General features: G+C 38.5%; 2 protein-coding genes and 1 pseudogene across 6 annotated transcripts in view; 1 reads left to right on the top strand and 2 right to left on the bottom strand.

Annotated features, from left to right (window-relative positions):
• Positions 1–6,672, bottom strand: part of TPR (translocated promoter region, nuclear basket protein) — a 61,231-nt gene extending 54,559 nt beyond the window's left edge. The window contains exons 1-5 of one of the 2 annotated variants that reach the window (XM_028531074.2): positions 6,496–6,672; positions 5,815–6,123; positions 4,541–4,645; positions 2,701–2,774; positions 1,330–1,426 (exon numbers count right to left, since the gene is read on the bottom strand). In XM_028531074.2, coding sequence (XP_028386875.1) covers positions 1,330–1,426; positions 2,701–2,774; positions 4,541–4,645; positions 5,815–6,123; positions 6,496–6,565 — 655 coding nt within the window. In that variant the 5' untranslated portion in view covers positions 6,566–6,672. The remainder of the gene's footprint in view (positions 1–1,329; positions 1,427–2,700; positions 2,775–4,540; positions 4,646–5,814; positions 6,124–6,495) is intronic. The other variant, XM_036015928.1, reaches the window with a different exon arrangement.
• A 41-nt stretch (positions 6,673–6,713) lies between these two features.
• Positions 6,714–22,696, top strand: part of ODR4 (odr-4 GPCR localization factor homolog) — a 31,560-nt gene continuing 15,577 nt past the window's right edge. The window contains exons 1-9 of one of the 4 annotated variants that reach the window (XM_036015935.1): positions 6,714–6,857; positions 9,711–9,831; positions 12,120–12,254; positions 15,196–15,291; positions 17,658–17,764; positions 18,797–18,833; positions 19,564–19,704; positions 20,457–20,552; positions 21,291–21,359. In XM_036015935.1, coding sequence (XP_035871828.1) covers positions 9,733–9,831; positions 12,120–12,254; positions 15,196–15,291; positions 17,658–17,764; positions 18,797–18,833; positions 19,564–19,704; positions 20,457–20,552; positions 21,291–21,359 — 780 coding nt within the window. In that variant the 5' untranslated portion in view covers positions 6,714–6,857; positions 9,711–9,732. Of the gene's footprint in view, positions 6,858–9,466; positions 9,562–9,710; positions 9,832–12,119; positions 12,255–15,195; positions 15,292–17,657; positions 17,765–18,796; positions 18,834–19,563; positions 19,705–20,456; positions 20,553–21,290; positions 21,360–22,696 lie in introns of those variants that run through there. The other 3 variants (XM_036015937.1, XM_028531075.2, XM_036015936.1) reach the window with 3 other exon arrangements.
• LOC114512187 lies at positions 22,012–22,082 on the bottom strand (annotated as a pseudogene).

Genomic DNA, 22,696 nt, shown 5'->3' with positions numbered 1-22,696 from the left:
TTGAAAATAATAATTATTGCTGAGAGAAACCAAACATCAAAAATGCATTATCTAAGAATATAAACATTTAATACTAAGCAAGCACCCATATTTTTTGGGCTATAGGATGCACCCCTCCCCGAATTTGGGAGGAATAATGGTTGTTAATGCCGCTGTTGAGTTCTGTTTATATTTACATTGGTGAAATACTACGTCATTTATGTTATTAAATATTTTACCACATTTTTTGCTTCAAATATTTTCCCCTATTTTCCTCCTCTAAAACCTAGGTGTGTGTTATGGTCCGAAAAATATGTTAGTTTTCAACTCCTCTAATTTATTTCTGCCATACTGAATTATAATTGTTTTGAATAAATAGATGATAAAGAAGCCAAATTCTTGCACCCAAACGACAATTTAAATTACACTGGTTATTTTATTTAAATGCAGTACCTTAAAGTTAAATATACAAAATTAACATTAACTCTCCTGATATATAATGAAAGGCCAATTAAAATTTCACAAATGGCTTACCTGTTAAGTAAAAGGAAAAAAATGGCAATATATACATATAAAGACCTTCCATTCAAAACTATCAGAATATATGTTTACTTTTCTTTATGTTCCTTACATCAAGGTTTTTATAAAAAAAAAATCTATTAACTTTTACCTACCCATCAGCTGATCATAATCAACAAATACACTGAAGTAACTTTTTTCCCGAGACTAGAAAAACCTAGTTAAATGTTATATAACATAAATATTCAAAAGTTTTTCCTTTAATAGCAACAGAACTTTTTAAAACTCTTACAAAAAATAACCAAAGGGAACTTGATACCATTAACCTGCGAAATCATGTTCACCTGAATATATCAACTGTATTATACATTATAGTCTATATGTTTACACATTTTGTTCTCCTGCCTCGTGACTACTTCAGTGTATGTCTTTAAATATGGGCTTTCCTTTTAGGTTCCTATACTGAATGGTTGTGGATAGTTTATATTAGTAAAGGTTTATATATAAAATAAAGTTCAGCCTCTACAATCGAACATTAAACTGCCAACTTGATATTATTAATACTATTGTATTAAGTATCTTTGTATGTCACCCTTGGTTCAAATCACTTCTTTGAGGTGTTTTTCATTTGTGTACTGTCTATACAGTTCTTTTAATCCTTGATAATGACTTAAAGATAAATAAGTGGGAGAAACAACAGGCTATTACCCTGAACTGTATTCTGAACTATGATAAATAAATACCAACAGGCGTGGACAGGGAATTAACTCCTAGCATTGTCAGAAGAGAAAGGAAAAGAGCAGAGTTAGAGGCTAAAGTGCTGCTTCATACCTGTTACATATTCCAGTTCTTGAGATAGTCTCTCATTGGTCCTAATTAAGTCTCTTTTCTCAGCTTCTAATTCTTCCTTTGTCCTTGTAAATTGGCTCTGCCATACAGAGGAGTAAGCATAATACATAAATAAAAAAATCAAGCTGATTAATCAATATAGGAACTTGAATAAGAAACTGTCACTTTAGTTAATGATAGCTAAGATTTAAAGATTGTTGGTTTTCTTTATCTTATAACTCACACAGCAAAAAGTTTAAAAATTACCTATACCCTTGACATTTTTGTTCATGTTTTCGATTTTTAAAACTTATTTTTCCTCGGCTCATGAAAAAATTCCTCATGTCACTGTCACTTGGAAGTGGCCTACTCAAACATGCCATGGTATTTTTTTTTTTGAACCAATATAAATATGTATTTACACCTTGGATCAAGTTCTAGTACCCTTTCAATTTCTGTCGGAACAAGTCTATTACCCTTTCCCAATATTTTTTACATATCAAGTACCTTTCAATTTTTTTTTTTAAAACCCAACAGAGTCTAAGGTTCAATCTGGTTAAAGAATCACTGGACACCCCTAACTGGTACAGCTCAGTGAGCTGGGCATCCTCCTGCAAAATTAAAGGTTGCTGGTTAGATTCCTGGTCAAGCACATCCCTGTGCTGCAGGCCAGGTCCCTGGCTGGGGGGTGCATGAGAGACAACCAATCCATGTTTCTCTCCCTCTCTTCCCGTCTCTAGAAATAAAATCATAAAAAAAAAAGATAGAAAGAAAGAAAAAAGAAAAAAAAGAAAGAAAAAGAATCACTAGGTATAATCACTTTATTAAACAAACTGGTCAACAGCCCTCGTTAATTACATTCAATTTGTTATTCATATCACTACTCTAAGGAAATGATTTCTGATGTGGATCCACCCATATCCCCAACAGTATCACAATACTTGAAATAAGGGCTAGGCAAAAGTGATCATTAAATAGATAATTTCTAAGAGAAAGGAAAGATAAAAGGCAGGTAGGTAAGGGGATGAGTGGGGGGATGGAATTATAAATATCTATCCTATGTCTAATTATGTGGCACTTTACTTACAAAAGGAAATCAATAAAATTAGAACTTAAGAGCTTCAAAGCTAAAAACAAGTGTTTTTTAAAATATCAAGTACCAATATATTCTAATGAGTAAAAGAAATGTGCAATCAATAAAACATATAAATATCCAATTAAGAAATTTATGTATACATGTTTTTGTTAGTAGCTTCTCTTATAGAACATATTTCACCTTCTCATTGACTATGTAACTAATAAACAAAATCAGAATAGAAAACTTCCTCAAGTATCATGTTTACAATTAGTTTTATTCATAGGAATAACATTTACCTGAATGGCAACACTGCGATCCTGAGCAAATTCAAGTTCTTTGTTTTTCTCAGTTAGTGCCTTCAGCTGACTGTCTGGATAAAAGGAATTTTATAATCATATACACCAAGGCTTAAAACTTGCAATGACAGGTTTTATCCAACTGCCACCCATACACACTTTAAAATTAAAAATCAGAGTCTTAGAAAGGCTGAGTTATACTACATGTATTCCACATTCACAAATACACCCTCAAATTTACTATATTTCTTGACCAAATTTTAAGATATGCTACCCTGTCTCCAAAATTGCACTTGTGATAATTCTAGCAAACGTTTATGGTAAAAAGCATATGCAATTATGAATTTCCTTAAACAATGACATCTTCCAAGTCAGCTACAAAAAAGAGTCAATTATATTTATAAACAAGGAAACTGAGTTTAAAAATATTAAGAAATAACATTTAAACTACATAAAATGTACACAGAATCACAATAATACTATAATTGCAATTCAGCTTATTTATCACTCCAATATCCACTTACAATGGGCTCTCTCTCCTTATATAGTTTCTCTTCTGAACAGGTAAGTAGGAAACAGTATACTTTCTAAAGCTTTCTTTCATTAAGACTCACCTGAATTACATGCTAGCAATTGAATGAGTAAAGACGTTATCACTTACTATACTTCCAGTCTTAAGTTCTATTTAAACAACTAGCTGATCAAAAGAAAAAACCCTGCTAAATTCTTCTAAATTTTCTCTTTTGTTTCAAGGTAATTTACTGCTTCCAAACTTATAGATCCAGAATGATAAACCAAAAAAATACACATGTAACTGCACACGTCAGATTTCTGTGTAGGTTTATCCCCAACTTCCCCTCCCTCTCGCTTTTCCAGATCTCTCGCAAGCAGCTGCAGCAGAGTCATTTTTCTGAAATTCTTTACCATCACTACTGTACAGACCATGTTGATTATGCCAAGGCAACACAACATATAGATAATAAACGTGATCTAACTACTCGGTATTTATGCCCTTATTAACACGTATCCATACCATACCATTTATAGGTACATCAAACATTTTAAAAATGAGTTGTGCCAAAATTAGCTGGAAAAAAGTTATGACCCAAACAGCCAATGAACATGAACCTGGTTAAGAAAGAAAGTTGGAAGTTTTTAACCATTTTTGTTATTACCTTTCTTAATTCCCAAATTAAAATCTAGCTGTATCTACTAACAAGTATGCCCCTACTCTACACAGGTCTTCCCTGACATTTGCTTTCTTCTGCTGTGGACAAAGTAACCAATACATATCCTCCACCCACAAAATGTCAGATCCTGTGTACCTCCTAGGACTTAATGGTGTAAAAAAACTAATTAAGAAGGAAATAAGCTACTCTTTTTTCACCTGAATTAGGGTGAAGTAGGAAATATCCTGAGATTAATAAATATTTATAAAAATTATAACCGAGAGTTAAAACACAAATAAAGGTAATGGAACTAATAGATTTTAAACTTTCAACACAACAACATAAAAACAAGTCACTCTCTTGACCTTTCCAGGTGTACGATTGCTTTAATTTTTTCAAAAAGCTTTCTACCATTCAGGCACTGTTATGAGTTAAACGTGGCAAAAGTGCTGTTAAACAGCACTGAGTTAAAACCCAGACCTCCTGACCATTAAACTTTTGTGTTCTTTTACAGTCTTTACCAGGAATGAAAAATCAAAATATTAACATACATGAAAACGATGATACTTGATCAATATTTTTGTATCAGTAAGTAAATGTTTCCAAAGCATACAAATGTGTCGGAAGAGCACAATCCTCCAAATATTATAAAGATGTCATTAAATACTTACTGAGCTTCTCCAGCTCAAGCCGCAAGCTTTGGCACTCTCGGGTTTCACTCACAAGTCTCTCCTGACTGTGGGACAGCCTCTTCTCAATCTCAAAGTACTGTTGTTCTACAGGACAGCGGAGAAAAAAAATAAAATTAAACACGAATCTTAGCATAAAGCAACCAAGAAAGTTTTATTAAATGGAGAAAAACCATGTTTAAATTAAAAGCTGCTTTGCTTTAGAGACTTGTAATAGTCAAAATAATACCTAAAATATTAAATGATTAAATTTATGTAAGAACAAATGTGTTAAGGTACCATGGGAAGGGGCTCAAGTATGTACTGTTCAGCACAGTATCACACCCTTAGACGCTACTCAATATTGTTTCAATAAATGTTGAATATAGCACACTTAATGCAGTGTACTATAGTCACTTTTGGGACTCGGAAAATTAACTTGCAACATAAATCCTGCTTCATAATTACATTTTCGGAAGTAAAAATATATTCAGACTTTTCAATAGACTTAGCAAAGCTAAGTCCCAATGCCCCCCAAACAACTGGTAAACCAAGACACACAACAGGAAGTTAGTATTTTGCTCATGGTAATTGCTATGCTCCTCATCTTTTATCAAGGATGTTCAAGCCACTATTGTAACTTTTTTAAATGTGAGGGTCTACTACAGGCATTAATAACAGTTGTTAACATATTTTCTATTAAACTCCAACTTTAGAGGCAAGTCTGATACAGTAAACTTATTCACTGCACGTGCACTTTGTAGCCAACGCCCTCCCGAGCACCTCTTCACTTTTGTGAACTTCTATCTCATCTCGTTCGTTACCGTACCAAGCGACACACGCCCAAAACAAGTGCACAGACAGTCAATTAGCCAAAGGTCTCTGAATGCAGGTGAGCAGACGGCAGAGCGGAAATCACCCTTATTTTACATGCAACTTACACACAGGCTACTTGAGGCTTAGATAGGGGCTGCGGACTCTCTTCAGTCCCGTGTAAATAGACCCAAATCTTCCCAATTCCTTATTACGAGACTACCCTAACTACAAAGAAAACGGACCCAAATGTGGATTCAGGCTCACAGTAACAAACGAACAGAAAGGGTCCTTCGCATCAAACTCTGAGAGGAGCAGGAAGGACAAGGGCTAGGGTGCCCACGGTACCGAGGAAGCGATGCTGCCAGTGAAACCGGGGACAGGGCGAGCCTTGAAGGGGAAAAGACCAGCCACGGCTGCGGACTCGGGCCCAGAACTAAGGGCGGGAAGTGGGTCGTACTCACCGCTCTCCACCTTAAATTTCTCGTGCCGCCCCTTCAGGCCATCGATCTCGGACTGTTGGTCGGCCAGGAACTTTTCGAGTTTGTTCTGGACGGACTTAGGCAGCTTGTTCAGTTCCGATCGCTCCAGAACTTGCTGCAACACAGCCGCCATGTCTGTCGGGCCGGGGGCCACAGCGGCAGCGGCCGAGGGAGCAGAAACGGAGAAGAAAGGCGGAGGCCAGGAGGACCCCGAAGCCTGGCCTGCCACCTCTGCCACCTCGCTCGCGGGCTCCCGCGCGCCTGCTCGCCGGAGACTCCCGCGACGGGACCCTGGGAAGCCGAGTCTCGGGTTAGCGGCGGCAACAGAAGCGCCTCGACGCCGGGGCCCGGGTGCGCGCGCAGCCGCTGGAAGCTGTGCACCCTGGGAGTACGAGTTCAGAGGAGGCCTGTAACGCGGCCCGGCACTCGGATTTCCGGTTCCCCCTCCCCCCCCCACCCGCTTCAAGCCTCGCAGGATTCTGGGAAATGTATTTTTTTCCCTCAATGCCCCCGGTGAACCCAATCGCGCAGAGCCGCTTCAGCTTCCTCCTTTCTCCCCGCCCCTTGGCGCTCCGAGCCCGGCCGCGTGACCGCTGTCCGCGAGGTGGCGCCCTAGAGGACTCGTCAGCCCACGTCCCTCCCCGAAAAGCAGGGCAGCCTTACCGTCTAAGCTTCGGGATGCCATGGGGAGTCCTCTTTGGCGGCTTCTAGACACTGAGCCACTAGAGGGCATTGGTCCCGGCAGGGCCGGACTGCAGGCACCGGGCTCACGCTAAGATCTCAACGGTGCCCGGAAGGGGGCGGGGTGGCGACCGCAGTGCCTTTGGCCGAGGCGCTGCGGTGAAGGCAGGGGGGCAGCTGGCGTCATCAAGCCGCGCCACCCGACTCGGAGGGAGACCCTGGGTTTGGAGTGGGAAGTGAGGTGTGGGAAGTCCGTCGCTTTCTGATGAATTCATTGGCCGCTGGAGACTGGTACTTGAACCCTAAACTCACTTCTCAGGTGGGTCTGTAGACCACGCGTGCAGGTGAGTCAGCTTAAAGGTGTTGGTAATTCGTGTGTGTGTGAAGGTTGTGTGTGTGTGCACTTGGACACAGCTTTCTCTTTGAAGGAAGGAAGAAAGAGACTGTAGGAAACATATGGGCAGACACTAGGGTCCAACTCCAATCAAATAAATGACTAACTCACCTTATTTGAAATGATTATTTAGATGCTGTGTGTGTGTGTGGGACAGTGCTATGTAACAGGAATTTAAGGAGCCTGGTTCATTTGTAATTAAGAAGGTTTTTGAAAGAAGCCAGGAGAAGTTTGAACTCACAGAATCATGAAATTACATAGGTTTTCAGACCTGTTCTGATCCAAGATCTTTATTTTGTAAATTAGGTAGTCAGAGTGCAGGGAAATTGCATGGCCTTATCACAGTGTTTGGACAGCTTGCAGAGTTTCTGCGGACGCACAGCATTTCTGGAAGAACTGAACTGCGTAAGGCAGGGGTGTCCAATTCGTGCCCGCAGTCCGCATGCAGCCCAGGGTGGCTATGAATGTGGCCCAACACAAAATCGTAAATTTACTTGAAACATGATGAGGTGTGTGTGTGTGTGTGTGTATGATTAGGTGTCACAATATATTTAACGTGTGGCCCAAAGACGCCAAAAGTTTGGACACCCCTGGAAAGAAAGATCTACCTTTTTAGTAGTGCATTTTGTAAAATAAGGTTTGTTACATTTAAAAGTTTTAGAGGAACATTAGGGGGGAAAATCTGACATTCAACCAGATTTTAACACCCAATACATTTTCATCTTCCTATTGCATTCAGTTTCTTATACGTTAACATGGCTGGTAGGTGACACCTTGGAAGAAATATGATTAGAAAGTTACATACCATAATTTTGGGTTCACTGTCACTGCTGTTTCCTGCAAGGATTAGGAAGTTTTAGGCCAGAAGGACAGGGGTAGAAGAGTGGGATGAAGCAGAGGAAAATTTAGTACACAGAAATGCACACAGACTTTAAGGCACCACTAAAAGTCGGAAGCTCTTCCCTGTATAGAGGCATTAATGATTTGGGCAGATGGTACTGTCTAGACTCAGTCTAAACAAAAATGGTGTGCAAACCCAACTTGTTTGCACAGTTGTCAGAAAAGACATAGGAAGTAATTTAATGCCTTTTGAGGCAAAACTGGACAGGCTCTTTGGAAAAAACAAAAACAAAACAGCATCCAGTAGGCCATCTCAAACTGGAACCAGTTCCCTGGGCTTCAGTGTTAGGTAACGCAAAACGATTGCAAGCGGCAGTTTCCTGGTGTCGGACCTGCCGCCCCAGTACGTCTGCAATCGCCTTGACTGTGCTGCACTGAGACTGAAATCATTCGTAGAACTCAGATGACTCCCATCTCCACTCAGAATGCTGCATCTGTGTTCCTACAGTCTTATAGCTTCTACAACATGTTTGAATATCATCTCTCTTTACATTTCTGTCTCCCACAGTGAGTGTGAACTCCTCGAGATCATCATTCATTATTGCCTAGCTCTTTTAGTTGGTATCTTTGGTTTCTAGCTACAGAAAATCAAATCAAAGGAACATAAGCCAGTAGGAGGAATACACTGGTCCTCATCCACAGTCAGGAGTTACCCTTTGGTATGGTTTAGTGGGGAGGCTGGGCATGATTCCTCAGCACGAGCATAGTTTTTTGGGGGGTAGGTTCCTGTTTTAGAACACAGCACATTTTTAATTCCAGGATTTGGAATTAAGCATATATTTGAATTTGCTCTGTGATACAAGTCTCTTGGCTCCTTTGTTTTTTTCAACTCCAAAGTCAGAACATACAATTACATTAAAAGAAATCTGGAAGAAAGTGGTTCAATAGTAAGGTTTTGGTCAAAATAATTATTTGGTAAGAAATTAATTTCAGTCACTTTTTTCCTCACAAACTAGTATCTTTGCAGCATCACTTCAAGAAGTCTTTGAAGAGAAGTGTTACAATGTCTTGACTTTTTATTCAGAATTTTTTGTTGGTTTTGAAGGATTTTATGTTTGTTTCATCCCTTCAATTTCATTGTTATTCAAATATTGTTGCCCTCCCCTGCTTATGTTAGTCATATTAAGTTATTTTATAAGTCAATATGCCTGTTGTACACAAGAGTTACAAAATAGATGAGCACAGTAGTTAAGGGAGTGAATTCTACAAACAGACTGAGTTTAAATCTCAGCTCAACCCCTTCCCAGCCTTGTCACTCGGGCAAGTTACATTACCTTCCTTTGTTTCAGTAGAAGTGATTTCTAACTACTAAGAAGTTATTTCTAACAAATGTTTGCTATTATTGCACTGCTGTCTGTCTGTGACCTTTTGTTGTGCAGTGAGCTACTCAGGAGCAGAGACCAAGTATTATCTGTGTACCATCCCACTAGGCACAGTTTCTAGCACGCAGTGAGCAGTTCTTCATTGTGTGCTTGTCGAGTAAATAAGTTTCATTCTTCTTACCTCCCAGGGAGGAGATTAAAAGTTACATCTCTGTTTGAGGAATGAGTGTGCTGAGGCTCAGCCATAGATTATCAACGATAACTAAGGAGCCGTACATCTGAAATGAGAAGTCAAGTATGCTGACCGCTCATTTAGGGTCCTCTCCCTTGTCCTCGGTGTGTAAGTAATTCTCACCTCGTATCAGCTCTGGTTAGTAGTCATGTACTGCAGCACTGTATTGAGAATTCCGAAGCTGCATTTGAACTTGGCAGGTAAGAAGATGCTATTTAAGAAGCAATCACTGCAAGTTTTGTGATAGCATTGAAGTAGTACCACTTCTCTATACTCCCCCCATGAGGAAAACACTGAAAGTTATAATTTTTTCCTAAAAATACTATGTGTGTGTTTTTTTGTAATTTAGGAGATTGAATTAGTTATCAATAATGGGAAGAACCTACATCGTAGAAGAGACTGTTGGCCAGTATCTTTCAAACCTCAATCTCCAAGGGAAGTCTTTTGTCTCCGGCCTTTTAATAGGACAGGTATATGTCTTTTACTGTGTACTTACTGACAGAACAAATTACCTGTTTATTTAAAGTTGAAATAGAAATAAAGTTGATATGCGCTATTGAACAGTAAACTCAAGGTTAGGGAATGAAGGGACAGAACGTAGAAGGAAATTTAAAGTGGGGTTTAAAGGAAAATGTGGAGCAGTGGTGAGACCAGCCCAGTCCAGGTGTGCTCAGGGCAGCACACGCTCTCTTCCCACAGTGTAAAAATAATTTATGGTGTGACAACCCCAAAGTTAGAATTTTTATTGCCCGCATTATTTGTATTCGTGGGTGTGTGTGTGTTTCCAAGTGTAGCGGACTCCCTTCTCATCTGTATTAATTCCTGGTTATGCCGTTTTGTACAGAAGTAGCTTTTGACAGTTTCATTCTCGTGCCAGTTTGTCTGAACTCAGACTGGTAGCAACAGTGGTCATATACTTAGTTACACAGTGTAACGCCTACCGTGTGGACTTTAAAATGTTGATTCAAAAGAGAAGGTGGGGGAGGGGGTGGGAGAAATTTGAATATTAGTCATATTCTGTTTTCCTCATAGAGTTAAGCCTTAAAAATCAACACACAATGGAACAGAGATTTGAACAGTTACTTTAAAAAGCATGAGCACCAACTGATGTAATAAGCCAGGAGGACTGGACAGCAATACAAATTAGCGGCGACAACGACAAAAAGAGTTACATAGACAAATTGCCTAGAGTGCATTTAGGCCCAAGGACTTGGTTTTGAGTTTTAGTAGCAAATAAAGCTCTATTGTGACAATTTTTTTTCTGGACATATCACGATGCCATAAAACATTCAAACTGCATAATTAACTTTGCTTGTTTTGATTCTGTCCACATTCCCAAGCTACCTCCTTTTGTACTTTGATGCCCCATGTTACCTACTTATAAAGAAAGCACTGTCCAGAGGACTCACGTCGCCACAGGCCTTCGAGGTCACAAATCTGATTCTGGAGCCTGTAAGACAGAGGGCAGACCCTGCATGGGTCACCCAGGGGGTGCCGTCCAATGAGGCCTCTCACTAGAGGGCCGGCTTGCCTCTCCTGGCAACAGTCTCAACTTTTCATTCAGGATTATTAGTATCTAATATAGGGCTCCTTTTGCTAGGAACTTTTTATGTAAGGCTTTTCACTTCCCATCATTTAAAAAAAATTAAAGGAAGAAGAGCTGTAGAGGAAGATGGGATCTGTGAAGATAAAGGGCCAGAGAGAAACCCCTCTTCCGAACCTGCCCCACTCGGGCAGACTCATTCTCACAGACGAGTCTCCCGCAGTCCAGGACGGTCCTGCGGCCTCTCTTCTGGCTGCCTTTTCATTCCTTCCACCGTTCTGCACGCTTTCCCTTCTTCCTCACTCCAGGGCTCCTCACTGCCCTCTCCTTCCCCTCAAGCCTGTCTGTGTCCTGCTCCTCCTGTCATTTTCTTCTCAGAGTCGTAGATTTTACGAGAAGGAAGAGCTTTCTTAATCAGTGCCTGCCTTTTCCTGTGTCCATGGGAATGCAGCTCTCTGGAAATAGTTTTTGTGGGAACAACTTCCTGTATTTTCTAGGCCAAGGTGACACCAGTGATGGGAATTTCAGGGGATGTCTGGGGTGACACCATGCTAATTTGTATTATCAGCTTTGTTTTGACTCCTTATAGGAAACCTCCAGTGTTGTAAGACTGAGTTATTAAATGTGCCCTAAGGTTATCTTTCAGTTCCCCACCTTTGATGACCATTTAACTGCTGCTAAAACTGGGGAACATAAATCTGATGTCACTTTAACTTGGACACACACGGACAAATTCCCCGCTGTTGTCATTCGTTGTTGCTTGTTTTTTTTCTTTCTTCTTTAGTTTCTGTTGACATACAATATTCTTCATTTCAATGGAAGTAAGATGCACAAGGTCATTCATTGCTTTATTTTACTGAACCACCGAATCTGTTCAAATTATATAGGAAATAAATATAATAACTAGAAAATTGACCAAGCATATTTATTATCTTTTGGTTTAAATGCAGTTTATTCACCCATCCAGGAGGCCATTTGCAGTGACCATTATGTGACCTAAATAACAGGATGATATTAAATATTGAAAGATAACATGAGAAAAGTGAGGCTGTCCGTGAAAATTGGTTTCTATAGAGTCCATGCAATATAGGTATTAACAATTTAAGCTGTTATGGATGTTGCTCAGTTTTTGCACATGAAAAGAGTGTTATGATGTGCATAAGAGTATACCTCAGTCCGGTATCGCTCTAATAAGCTTTCTAATCTGTTTTTAAGTGTTCTTCACAAAAGGATTATGTGGTCCTTGCCACTAGAACACCACCCAGAGAGGAAAAGAACGAGAACCTCAGGCCTCCCGGAGATAAGCTGGACGACATGGATGAAGAGTGGGCCACAGAGCACGCTAAGCAGGTCGTCACATTGTCTCCTGTGTGGTTCGGCTTGTGTTTGTTGACTGACAGTGTGAAAGCACTTTACCCTCAGATTACTGGACTAGGACTTCAGAGTGCTCATTCTTAAGTTTTCACAACTTGCATTTTCTTTCTTGAAGTTCAGTAACTTGCCCAAGATCACGGAGTAGGTCGTGGAGCTGGAACTGGAACCCAGGCCGCCTGACTTCTTGATCTTACATGCTGTGCTTTCCCATTGTCAATATTTATCTGTTTTTCAGCTTATCTCCTACTATTAGTCATGTAGCTAGCTTATTTCTGATTTTACTTTAAAGTGATAGTAGTTACTGATAATATAGTTTCTGGTCAGATTGTTTTAAAGACTTAAGCTAGGCACCAAGGCAATAAAAATGGAGGTTAAATTAAAAAAAATCCTCAGAATTTATGTTGCAACCACAGTGAAAGAGATCACCCAAACCAGTTATAGGAGAAACGAGATAAAGATGGAAGGTGCTGAAGGAACGTGGAGGGGGAATGCCTGAACTCGTGCCAACGGCTGGGTTCAGGCAGTGTTGTAGGAAGCTTTGAATGGGAAAGATGAATGGGACTTGGCCTGTGGAAGTCAGGGAGCAGATTGAATGCCCAAAGGACGGTGTGGATAAGTGACCCGAAGGCATGCAAGTTAAAGGTGTGTCAGGGGAAGAGCAGGCAATTGGGCATAATTGCAACCCGGGGTATGGGAAAAATGTGATTAGACATCTGACTGGAAGGGGCCGGTCATGGATGACTTCGGAGTCCCACCCTGAGAAGTGAGGAGTTTGTTTGGTAGGCCGTAGCTGTATGGTAGACTTTCATTCAGAGTTCCCTGTTTTGAGAGGTTCATAGGATTGATCTGTCAGTAGTTTAGAAAGTGATTTTCATGCCTCCATGCAGTGTACATGGGGAGCAGAGTGCCTGAGGACAGAATGGAAAACATACCGATACAGCAAAGTCCAAAAAAAAAAAAACAAGGATATGAGTCTATACTAGACTCAGCTTCATGAGGAACAGGGGTTCTCTTTGTTGTGCACAGTTTTTCATGGTCTTTAAAGAAAACTCCAAAATACCGGATAAATGAATAAGCTAAAGCAGTGAGCTAAAACTTCATTGCCAAAGCATTGCAGAGGAAGAGCCAGCACTAGGACAGTGTAGTGACGAGCAGATGGGGGTGGGGAGGGACTGGGAGGGAGCCGCTGAGCATTACTGAGGTTTTAGCCTGGGTTTCCAGGAAGGTGGTGGCGGCACTGGACCACAGACGGGAAACAGACGGGGGTGTGGGTTAGGAACGATGCTTAAATTAACTTCCAACTCATTACTGAATGGATTACGTCATCTAATAAAAAATGTTAGAGTAAGGTAAAAGTAGGATTATTTCCTTCCCTATTCAGCTTTAAGGCTTTTAAACACACACATGTTTATTGGTATCTGTGTGTCTGTGTTTGTGACGAGGGGTGGTGTGTAGTTATAAAACAAATCAAGGAAATATTTAATACCATCTTCTAACAAAAATATTAAATATTTCGAACTTAAATTTCCCAAGGGTGTGTGTGTGTGTAAATAGAAAGATATACTTTATTTATATATATGTGTGTGTGTGTGTGTATATATATATATATATATACACACACACATACACAGAGCAAAATTTATATAGCAGAGTACATTCACACGTTTTCCTCAAGAAAGAAATGTTTAATTTTATGTCGGTGATTTTGTAAAGATAGGCAGGTGCCCCATGCTAAACATGAAAACTTCATTCTTTGTATTTCAAGCTTTTGTTATGGTAGTAAACAGAATTTGTGCAATCAGGGAACAACCAACAGATACTATACCAACATACGAGGGATTGTACTATGGTATCTGATTTTCTGAAGGCTCAACTTTATGATCAGTTTGTTCACATATTAACTACACAAAAGATAACCAAAGCACTCTTATCACTGGGTGTAGATGGTATAAAGAAGTCCACGTGACATTAAGAAGTAGCCACAATGATGAGGGGAGATCATAGATGTTATGGAAGACAAACTGGTAGCACATATCAGATACTTTAAAAATATGCATAACTTCTTAAACTTGTAATCCACCTTAAGAGATTTATCCTGAGCAGATAATTCAGTAAACACAGAAAGACTTGCTAGTATTTTTATCTAATATGAAATAACATAAATGCTCAATTATATCAATAAATAGGTTTAAAAATTTGAGGTAAACCTCAGCAATAGCAAACAATGGATTTTCAAGTCAGACTCTGTTCAAATTCCAGGCTTTAGTATTCTGCTAAATATTACAGGGATAAAAGGGTAAAAGGTAGTTGTGAATTATTTCTTCCCTTAAGGACCCCAGACCAAGGAGTAAGGTACCCAGAATGCAGGAAAAGGCCCACTCCGGCCGAGGGACAGCCCGAGGAAAGCTGCGGAGTTAGAAAGTCCAGGCACGCGTGTGAAGAACAGCGAGAGGTTTCTGAGCGGCATTTTAACCTTTCACAGAAAGTAGTGTCAAATGAGGGATGCTCTGAATATCAGATTAGCCAGATTTTAGAGTCTGAGATAGCACTCTAAGGCAAAATTGATATTTTATTTAGCTGATAGTGGAAGCCATTGAAAAAATTTTAGAAGGTATTTCGGTCTTTGATGTCTTGAGAAAGGGGTTTGCTTATTTATGTAGCTAATGGGTTTCGTCATTAAATGGTTTTATTCATACGCTAACTTTAGGTAAAAGCTCAGGATACTGTAGGAAGATTGTGTACATGATGACACCCCATTTATCTTGGTTATCATACCTTTCTCAATATTTTAACCATTTTTCAAAGCCCCTGCCTCAGTGCCGTGCAATGGTACTCAGAAAGTATTTGCTGATTTAATATTTAGCTTCTCAAACACAAAACCAAATGTTAATGTAAGCTAATGCATTTCTACTTCCAGGTGTCCAGAATGCTACCTGGGGGGCTTTTAGTTCTTGGAGTATTTATTATTACAACTTTGGAAATGGGAAATGATTTTCAAAACGCTCTGCGCAGAGTAAGTCTGAAATGTAATAATTCTTAATAAGACCACAGTTATATCTTATTTTAATTGATTTTATGTATATATACACACATATATATACACAATGATCCTAAGCATATTTAGATTACCATTCCATATTCTTTATGCTGAGATTATGTTGAAATAGCTTTTCCACCGAATTGCTTGGTATCTTGTGTGCAATAAATGTCAGTATTTATATTTTCAATCAAAGCTACATATTTTTAAAGTCTTTATTTAAAGATTTCTGTTTACTGTTATGAAACAATTATAATGATGTAACTGGTGGTGTCATGCAGTAGCAATATCGGCTAGACCTTCCGCTTAGTTTCCAGTGGTCGCTGTAATGTGAAAGGAATAGGTTTTGTGTTTCTTCACATGTTCAAGTCTCTCAGTATCCAGAGAGTAAAACAAAGTAACAACAACCAGATACTTATTTTTTATTGCTGGACAGAGTAGTCATCATGGGTTCCCTACTTTTCGTTTTATTCCTACACGAGTGGATCGGGTCACGTGGTCTAGATGGAAAGATGAAGGTTCACAAGCCATTTCCCCTGAAAACCTAAAGTGAACTGCAGCCCGCGTCCATCTCTCTGAGTTCCCAAGATCCAAGCGAGCCTTTAAAAAGTTACTTCCCACCCCAAGAGAGAAGGGGACCCCATAATCCTGACAGGTCCAAAGACCCGCAGAATCCCCCCAGAACTTTTTCTGGTAAAAAAGCGTGCAGATGAGAATTCCAGATGCTACAGGTTTTCCCAGTTTTGTGACCTTGGCTGTCCAGCTCCCCACTGGCAGGACCTTGGTATTGGACCTGAGGAAGTGAGGGAAGGAAAGGCAGGTTTTTCTCTACCCTGGCAAGTTATTTGAGCTTCGACCATCTTCTCCATTTTAAAGAAATGTGTATTTCACAGTTACTCAATTTCACTAGCGTTTTGCAATATAATCTGAATCTTTATGCATTTAATAACATTGGTTGTGCCTCCTTTGTGATTGGTGCTGGACTGAATGGGGTGAACGTGGGCTAGAGAGACACAGTCAGGCCCTCTTGCCTTTTGCTTCTGTAACTCTGTTCCTAGGAAGCCTGTGAGACTACAAATGCTGTATTTCAGAAATTACTGAGTGTGAATTATCGAACTTTGTTTCAATTGGCCAGCATGAAGGGACACTATAAGAAGCTGACTTTAAAAAATTTGCTGGTGTCTCCCATAAGGTCATTGTTATGAACTTTGTTCATTGAATCATATAATATTGACTTTGAAAAAACTTCTTTTGATATCATTATGAAAAAAGCTGTGCCTTTTCTACAGTTGTCCTCAGCTCGAAGGACCATGTAAATTAGGTGACAGATTAGGTTTCTCTGTGCTCGTTATTGTTAGAAAGCCGAGAGCCAAATTTATGACTCCTCTGCCAAATCAAGTGTGTGCTTTTATAATTCTTATTTCCAGCATAAATATGTTGACTATTTCTGACTTTTTATGATTTACATTTTTATTTATTTTTAGAGAGAGGAGAAGGGAGGGAAAGAGTGAGGGAGAGAAACTTCGATGTGATATTGGTTGCCTGTCTCATGCCCAAAGCCGAGGCCTGTGCCCCGACCGGAATCAAACCAGTGACCTTTTGGTGTGCAGGATGATGCCCAGCCCGTTGAGCCACACCAGTCAGGGCTATTTCCGATTTTTTTTTTTTTTGCTTTTCATTTATGTTACTACTATATTTTTTATATCCTTATGTGTTGCCTTAAGTCTTCTGTCACATTTAAATAAGAGATGCCAAATGGTGACATGCTTCATTTTTATCAATTCTCATTCTAATTAAAGTCGAGTCTTTAGCCCTGGCCTGGTGGCTCAGTTGGTTGGAGCATTCTCCTGGACACCAGAAGGTTATTGGCTCTGTTCCAGGTCAGGGCACATACCTAGGTTGTGAGTTTGACCCCCAGCTGCGGCACATACAGAAGGCAACTGATGTTTCTCTCTCACATTGATTTCTCTGTGTGTGTCTCTCTCTCTCTAAAAATCAATAAGCATATGCTCAAGTGAGGATTAAAAAATAATAATAAAATAAAATAGAAGTCTCTATTCTATATTTCACTTAAATGTTAGTTGCCCAAAATTAGTTTTTCACATCCAGTTGATTCTTAATGATGGTGGGTTGTATTTTTCTACTTAAAAGCCCATTGTTATGTAAATAGAATCCAAGTGATTAATAAAGTTTTACTCTTTCTTCTGAAGAAAAGATAATTTATTGGTAGAATCATGGAATTTTAATGCTAAATGCTGTTTAGAGACATAATTGTTTTTTTCTACACTCACTTTTCTTCTTTCATTTTGCATTCAGTTGCTCTGTATTTTCCTCTATTCCAGCTAGTATTTGCTATGGAAAAATCTATGAGCAAAAAAAGACTGTGGAATTTCACAGAAGAGGAAGTCTCAGACCGTGTGGCACTTCACATTTGTTCTTCTACAAAAAAGTATCTTTTATTTAAGTGCTTGTGTCTTGAAAGTATATGATACCAAAATAATGTTCCTGCAAGTTTTCCCCCCAAACATTTATTTAAGTCATTATTTAAAAAATAGGCATAGTTTGTAAGTTTTTCTCTCAATAACACCTCATTGGGACTGCCAGTAATAAGAGTGATCATGCTTGTTGATCACGTCTCAGGGTGGCAGAGAGTCTGACAGAGGTGGCGAAGACTAGGGACCGGAAACTGCTTGCCAGCCGTCTGCTGCAGTAAGCACAGTAGGACCCCCACAGAGCCGGAGACGCCCCAACTGACAGCTTTGGCCAAGTAGTGCTTTTATTATGGTAACTTTTCACTTCCAATTGGCATTGACAAAATGTTCAATTAAAAGCCCAAGCTCTCTGAGCTGGACAGTTAGGACATCCAAGGAATTTTTGTCTTTAGCCAAGATCAAGTGACACTAAAAGCCACTTTCAGGGCCTCCTTGGCCTCGTTACTGTGCATCTTTCCAAAGCGAGAGAATGCCTCACGAAGGGGGTGGAGCAGTGCAGGGGCCCGGTGAGCTAGGACTGGCAGAAGACAAAATTCAGAACGGGGTTTTTCCTGCAGAAGCTGGGCTTCTAACTTCTTTGGATATTTAGCTAAAACATTTCATGTACAGGGCCCTTGAGCCACTAAAATTCTCAGGCTTGACTCCTCCAAAACAGCACTCCTATTTGTTATAGAGGGTGTGTATTTGAGGAAAATTTTGCAAGTGTTTTAATTCTATTTGTTGTGATTAGCAGCATTTATAAGTAGTAAGAAATAGTTTAAAGCACTATAACTATAGTCAGAGCAATTTCAATACGTGTGTATATTTGTACAAACACATATATACACATAGATATGTATATGTATCTTTAAGTGTGTAAAGTGGTATGATTTTATAAAAACTCTTGGACACTTACACTTTATTTCATTTTTATTTTTGGATGGTTTATTTTCTTTTGATTATGAAGAATTAATTCTCTTTTAGGTTATTTCTATCCTTAATTAGTAAAGAATATTTTGTCGAACTTACGATATCCATGATCCAAAGGTAAGAAAAATTGCTCTTTAAAGATTTTTCTGTGTTGCAAACTATTTTAAAAACAAAATTTAATTCTTTATTTAGTTTTATCATTTTCAATGCTATCCTCTCCTGCTGATATCCACAGCCACCAGTTTTTTAATTTTGAAATATTAATTTTGTTACAAAGAAACTTTTTTTAGTTAACGTATTTTTATTAAGCTTCCCTACCTTGTTTATGTGTTTAGTGTTATATTTGAGAGGCTCGTAGTAAAAGTATGTGTGTTTTTGGTATCTGCAATGCCTACTAAGCAACTAACTTGTGCTCAGCAGGATCTGTAGTAACATTTTACTAAGATGTTTGAAAGCAGTGTGAAAAAGTAACTGTGTAGAATTCTGTTAGCAAGGATGGGACAGACAGGAGAATGTCCAGCACACGCTGTCACATGGTGATTATTGGCTTCACGTCAGAAGCTGCCAAGTTAGCATTGTCGAAGCTGCAGATGGGAGCAAGAGCACTTGTCAGAATTCTGAACACGGCCTGTCTGGTCCTTCTCCAGCCAGCCGCCGGGGGGGTTGCCAAGCGCAGTATCCTGAAGATTACCAAACTTAAATGCATGCTTTATTTTTATTTAATTCTAACCAATTGACCTTTAATGAAAGAATGTGGCCAGATTTGTTAGCTGCATATTGTATGAGCCATTAAGTCATGTTATGACCTAATATGTTTTATGTTTTTCCTTCTTCCTCACTGGTAAAGAGTTCAGCAAAACCAGCAGACTGGAAGTATCAGAATGGACTGTCAACCTCATGGCATTCTTTAGAGTGTACAGTTCACATTAATATTCACATCCCACTGTCTGCTACTTCTGTCAGCTATACCCTGGAGAAAAATACAAAGGTATCAGGGTAAAGTGAATTTTCTGTGGTGGTTGCTGAATAGATAATCTGCTTTCTTTTGGTTGTCTGCCATTCATTTTATAAACCTCAAAAATTGCATTCTAATTATAATGATACTGTTTGGGGTAACTAATTCATTATCCCAGATTACAATGTCATAATACTAGTATACTCGTATTTAGCATAATAGGTGCTCCATAAGTATTTGTTAATTAACATAATTATGTACATTGTGAAATAGAGTTATGTAAGAATATATACTGTTTGGTCTTTCTGCTTTCTCTTGGTTTTCATGTGTTTTTTTTCTCTTTTTCAGTCCTTTAAAAAATTTCTGTATCATTCTTGTGTTCGTGTCTCATTTCCAATGAAGGAGGCAAATGGAGGTTGCTGCTTTTTCCCTCTAATACGGCTTCATATATTTTAGGCTCTTTCTCGTTTCTCAGATTTTTAAAAGATAATGGAAATTACTGAGTGTATTTGACTGTGGCCATACAGTTACTAAGCCTCCTAGGTCTGTGCTATGAATGGTAGTTTGGGATAAAGATTAGAATTACTATTATTAAATACGAGTAAGGTGCCAAAATTTGGGGCTACATATTTTTTGTTGTTGTGAGACTGAGTTTACATACCACACTACTGATACTTAGCGATTGATTTTCACTGCTTCAGTGTATTGGGGGGAAAAGTTGACTCTAGGGAGTTTATTTGAGATGGCATCATGTCTGAAAGCTACTGTGTTGTGTTTCTCTTAAGAACGGACTTGCACGCTGGGCCAAGCAAATAGAAAATGGGGTTTATTTGATTAATGGACAAGTTAAAGCTGAAGATTGTGACCTACTAGAAGGACAGGTGAGTTAAGAGAAAATCATCTTATGAAATTATTTGTGTTAAGGCAAAATAAAAGATGACTGTTCTTAGTTCTTTAGTCCTTTTCTTCATGAAAACAGTTTTCATCTACTTCTTATTTCTAAGATCTTTTAAAGTAAAGGGCAGATGTTCCCCTCGGAAAATGATGGGGGATTATTTCTGAAATAATTGGAATTCTGCCCTGATAGCAGTTTGAAGACTAAGTTTCTCCATTTTAAAGAGGGGTCTCTATGGCCTTCTAAAACAGCTTTAATTTGAGGAGAAACTTTGGTGAACTCTCTTTTCAGAGCAAGGGTCAGTGAACTTTATGGGAAAAACCAAATGGTAAATATTTTGGACTTTGCGGGCCATTTGGTGTCTGTTGTAGCTCTGATGCTGTAGCATGAAAGCAGCCACAAGCTGTATGTAAGTGAGTGATCTTGGGTGTGTGCCAGTCACACTTTATCTACAAAGACCGGTGGCAATCTGAATCTGACCCCTCGACCACAGTTTGCCAGTCCTTGCTCTAGAGGAATAAAAGTAGGAAATTAATGGTTTTTAACCGTACATATTGATTGCTATAGAATACACAAAACAACATGTCTGTAGGAAAAGCTAAAATAAAACAAATAATAAGGTTTTTTTCCTCTAGGTTATTTAGTGTGTGTAGAATAGTTCCTAAATCATCTTTTATGTTCCACTCTGATCTCAATAACATAGTTTTTTAACTTTTTTTTCCAGAAAAAATCTTCTAGAGGAAATGCTCAAGCAATTGGTCATTCTTTTGATGTCAGAGTGCTCACACAGTTGGTAAATATTTTAAAATCCTACTTATCTAAAATAAGTTACTTCTAACAATAACCTGCAGGAAATTGTTTCTGTTTTTATGTTTCTAATTAGAGAGTCAAAAATTTTAGAGACGTAAGAGACTAAAAAATGTCCTGTTCTAGGAAAGTTACTCCCAAGGAAGACAATTTCAATACAACCTATTTGGGTCTTTTAGCCCAAGATTACTAAACTTCTGAAATAAAGTAGACAGCATTTAAGTGTAAATGCACACAAATGCAATAAATGCACACACATATACATACATGAGAGTGTGTGTGTGTGTGTGTGTGTAGTATTTGGGGTTGTATGCTTTGTGAGCACAGATGTAATTCTTAGCAACTTATGCCAGGAGTTGTCATTTACTTAATATGAAATAGATTTGTACCTCTTCTCATTTGATAAAAATCACACATTATCGGCAATTTTTTTTATGGCTGTTTTAAGTTACACATCTCTTCAGAAATTGAAAGCTGGGCATCTTGAAGAATAAGAAGTTAAAACTGCTAATTATTCCTAGAAGTATGTGTGCTTTTGATTTAGATACTGCTTGGAATTTTCCTTGAAAACAGGCAGGGTATAAAGTATCCGTGCTTTTAGAAAACTTAATTTCAGTATTATGCTGGAAATGTTGAAACAAAAATATTACTAGGATTTGCATATTTTTTAGTAACAAACTATAGAAATGATCCCTGAAAGTATAGTCTTAGGCTTGCATATTTTTTAACTGAATAAAATAGACTTATGAGAATGTTTTAATTTCTTCTTTTCATTCTCTGTGTTTAGCAATAGAGCATTGCTAAATTGTCATTGGATTTATGCCAGTCAACATTAGTTCTTAATTTCTCTTCTCAGTACTTTAAAAGTACTTTTAATCTTTTGTTTGCCTTCCTTTTTTCTTTTTTTTTTATTTTAGAAGTGTCCTTTGTTTGAAGGTTAGTCCTTTACCTAAATGATTTTACTAGTTATGCTTATATGACCTCTTGGTTTATCAAACAATTCAGTTAAAATTATTTTAGTGATAAAATTACAGTTGGAAGATATGATATAGAGTGGAAATATTGAGAGAAGAGTGGAAGACAATGTCATAAATTATCATAGGAGATAATTTGTTGTAATGATATTTAACAGTATATAATATAGTATGTTTTTGTCAATCATTCCATGGTCAGTCAGCTGGAAACTTTAAAGTCAATATATAATAAGTAGTCAATAAGTACTTGATGCTGCTTTCTTCCCATTCAGCCTCTATCAAGTCTTGTTGAGTCTGTCTTTGCAGTGTTAAGTTCATCTTTTATTTTTCTTATAGTCAGTCCTAATAG

Source organism: Phyllostomus discolor, chromosome 14, assembly GCF_004126475.2.
Source record: "Phyllostomus discolor isolate MPI-MPIP mPhyDis1 chromosome 14, mPhyDis1.pri.v3, whole genome shotgun sequence".
Classification (NCBI taxonomy): domain Eukaryota; kingdom Metazoa; phylum Chordata; class Mammalia; order Chiroptera; family Phyllostomidae; genus Phyllostomus; species Phyllostomus discolor.
Note: the sequence above shows the minus strand (reverse complement) of the source record. Positions and strands in the feature narration are given on the sequence as shown.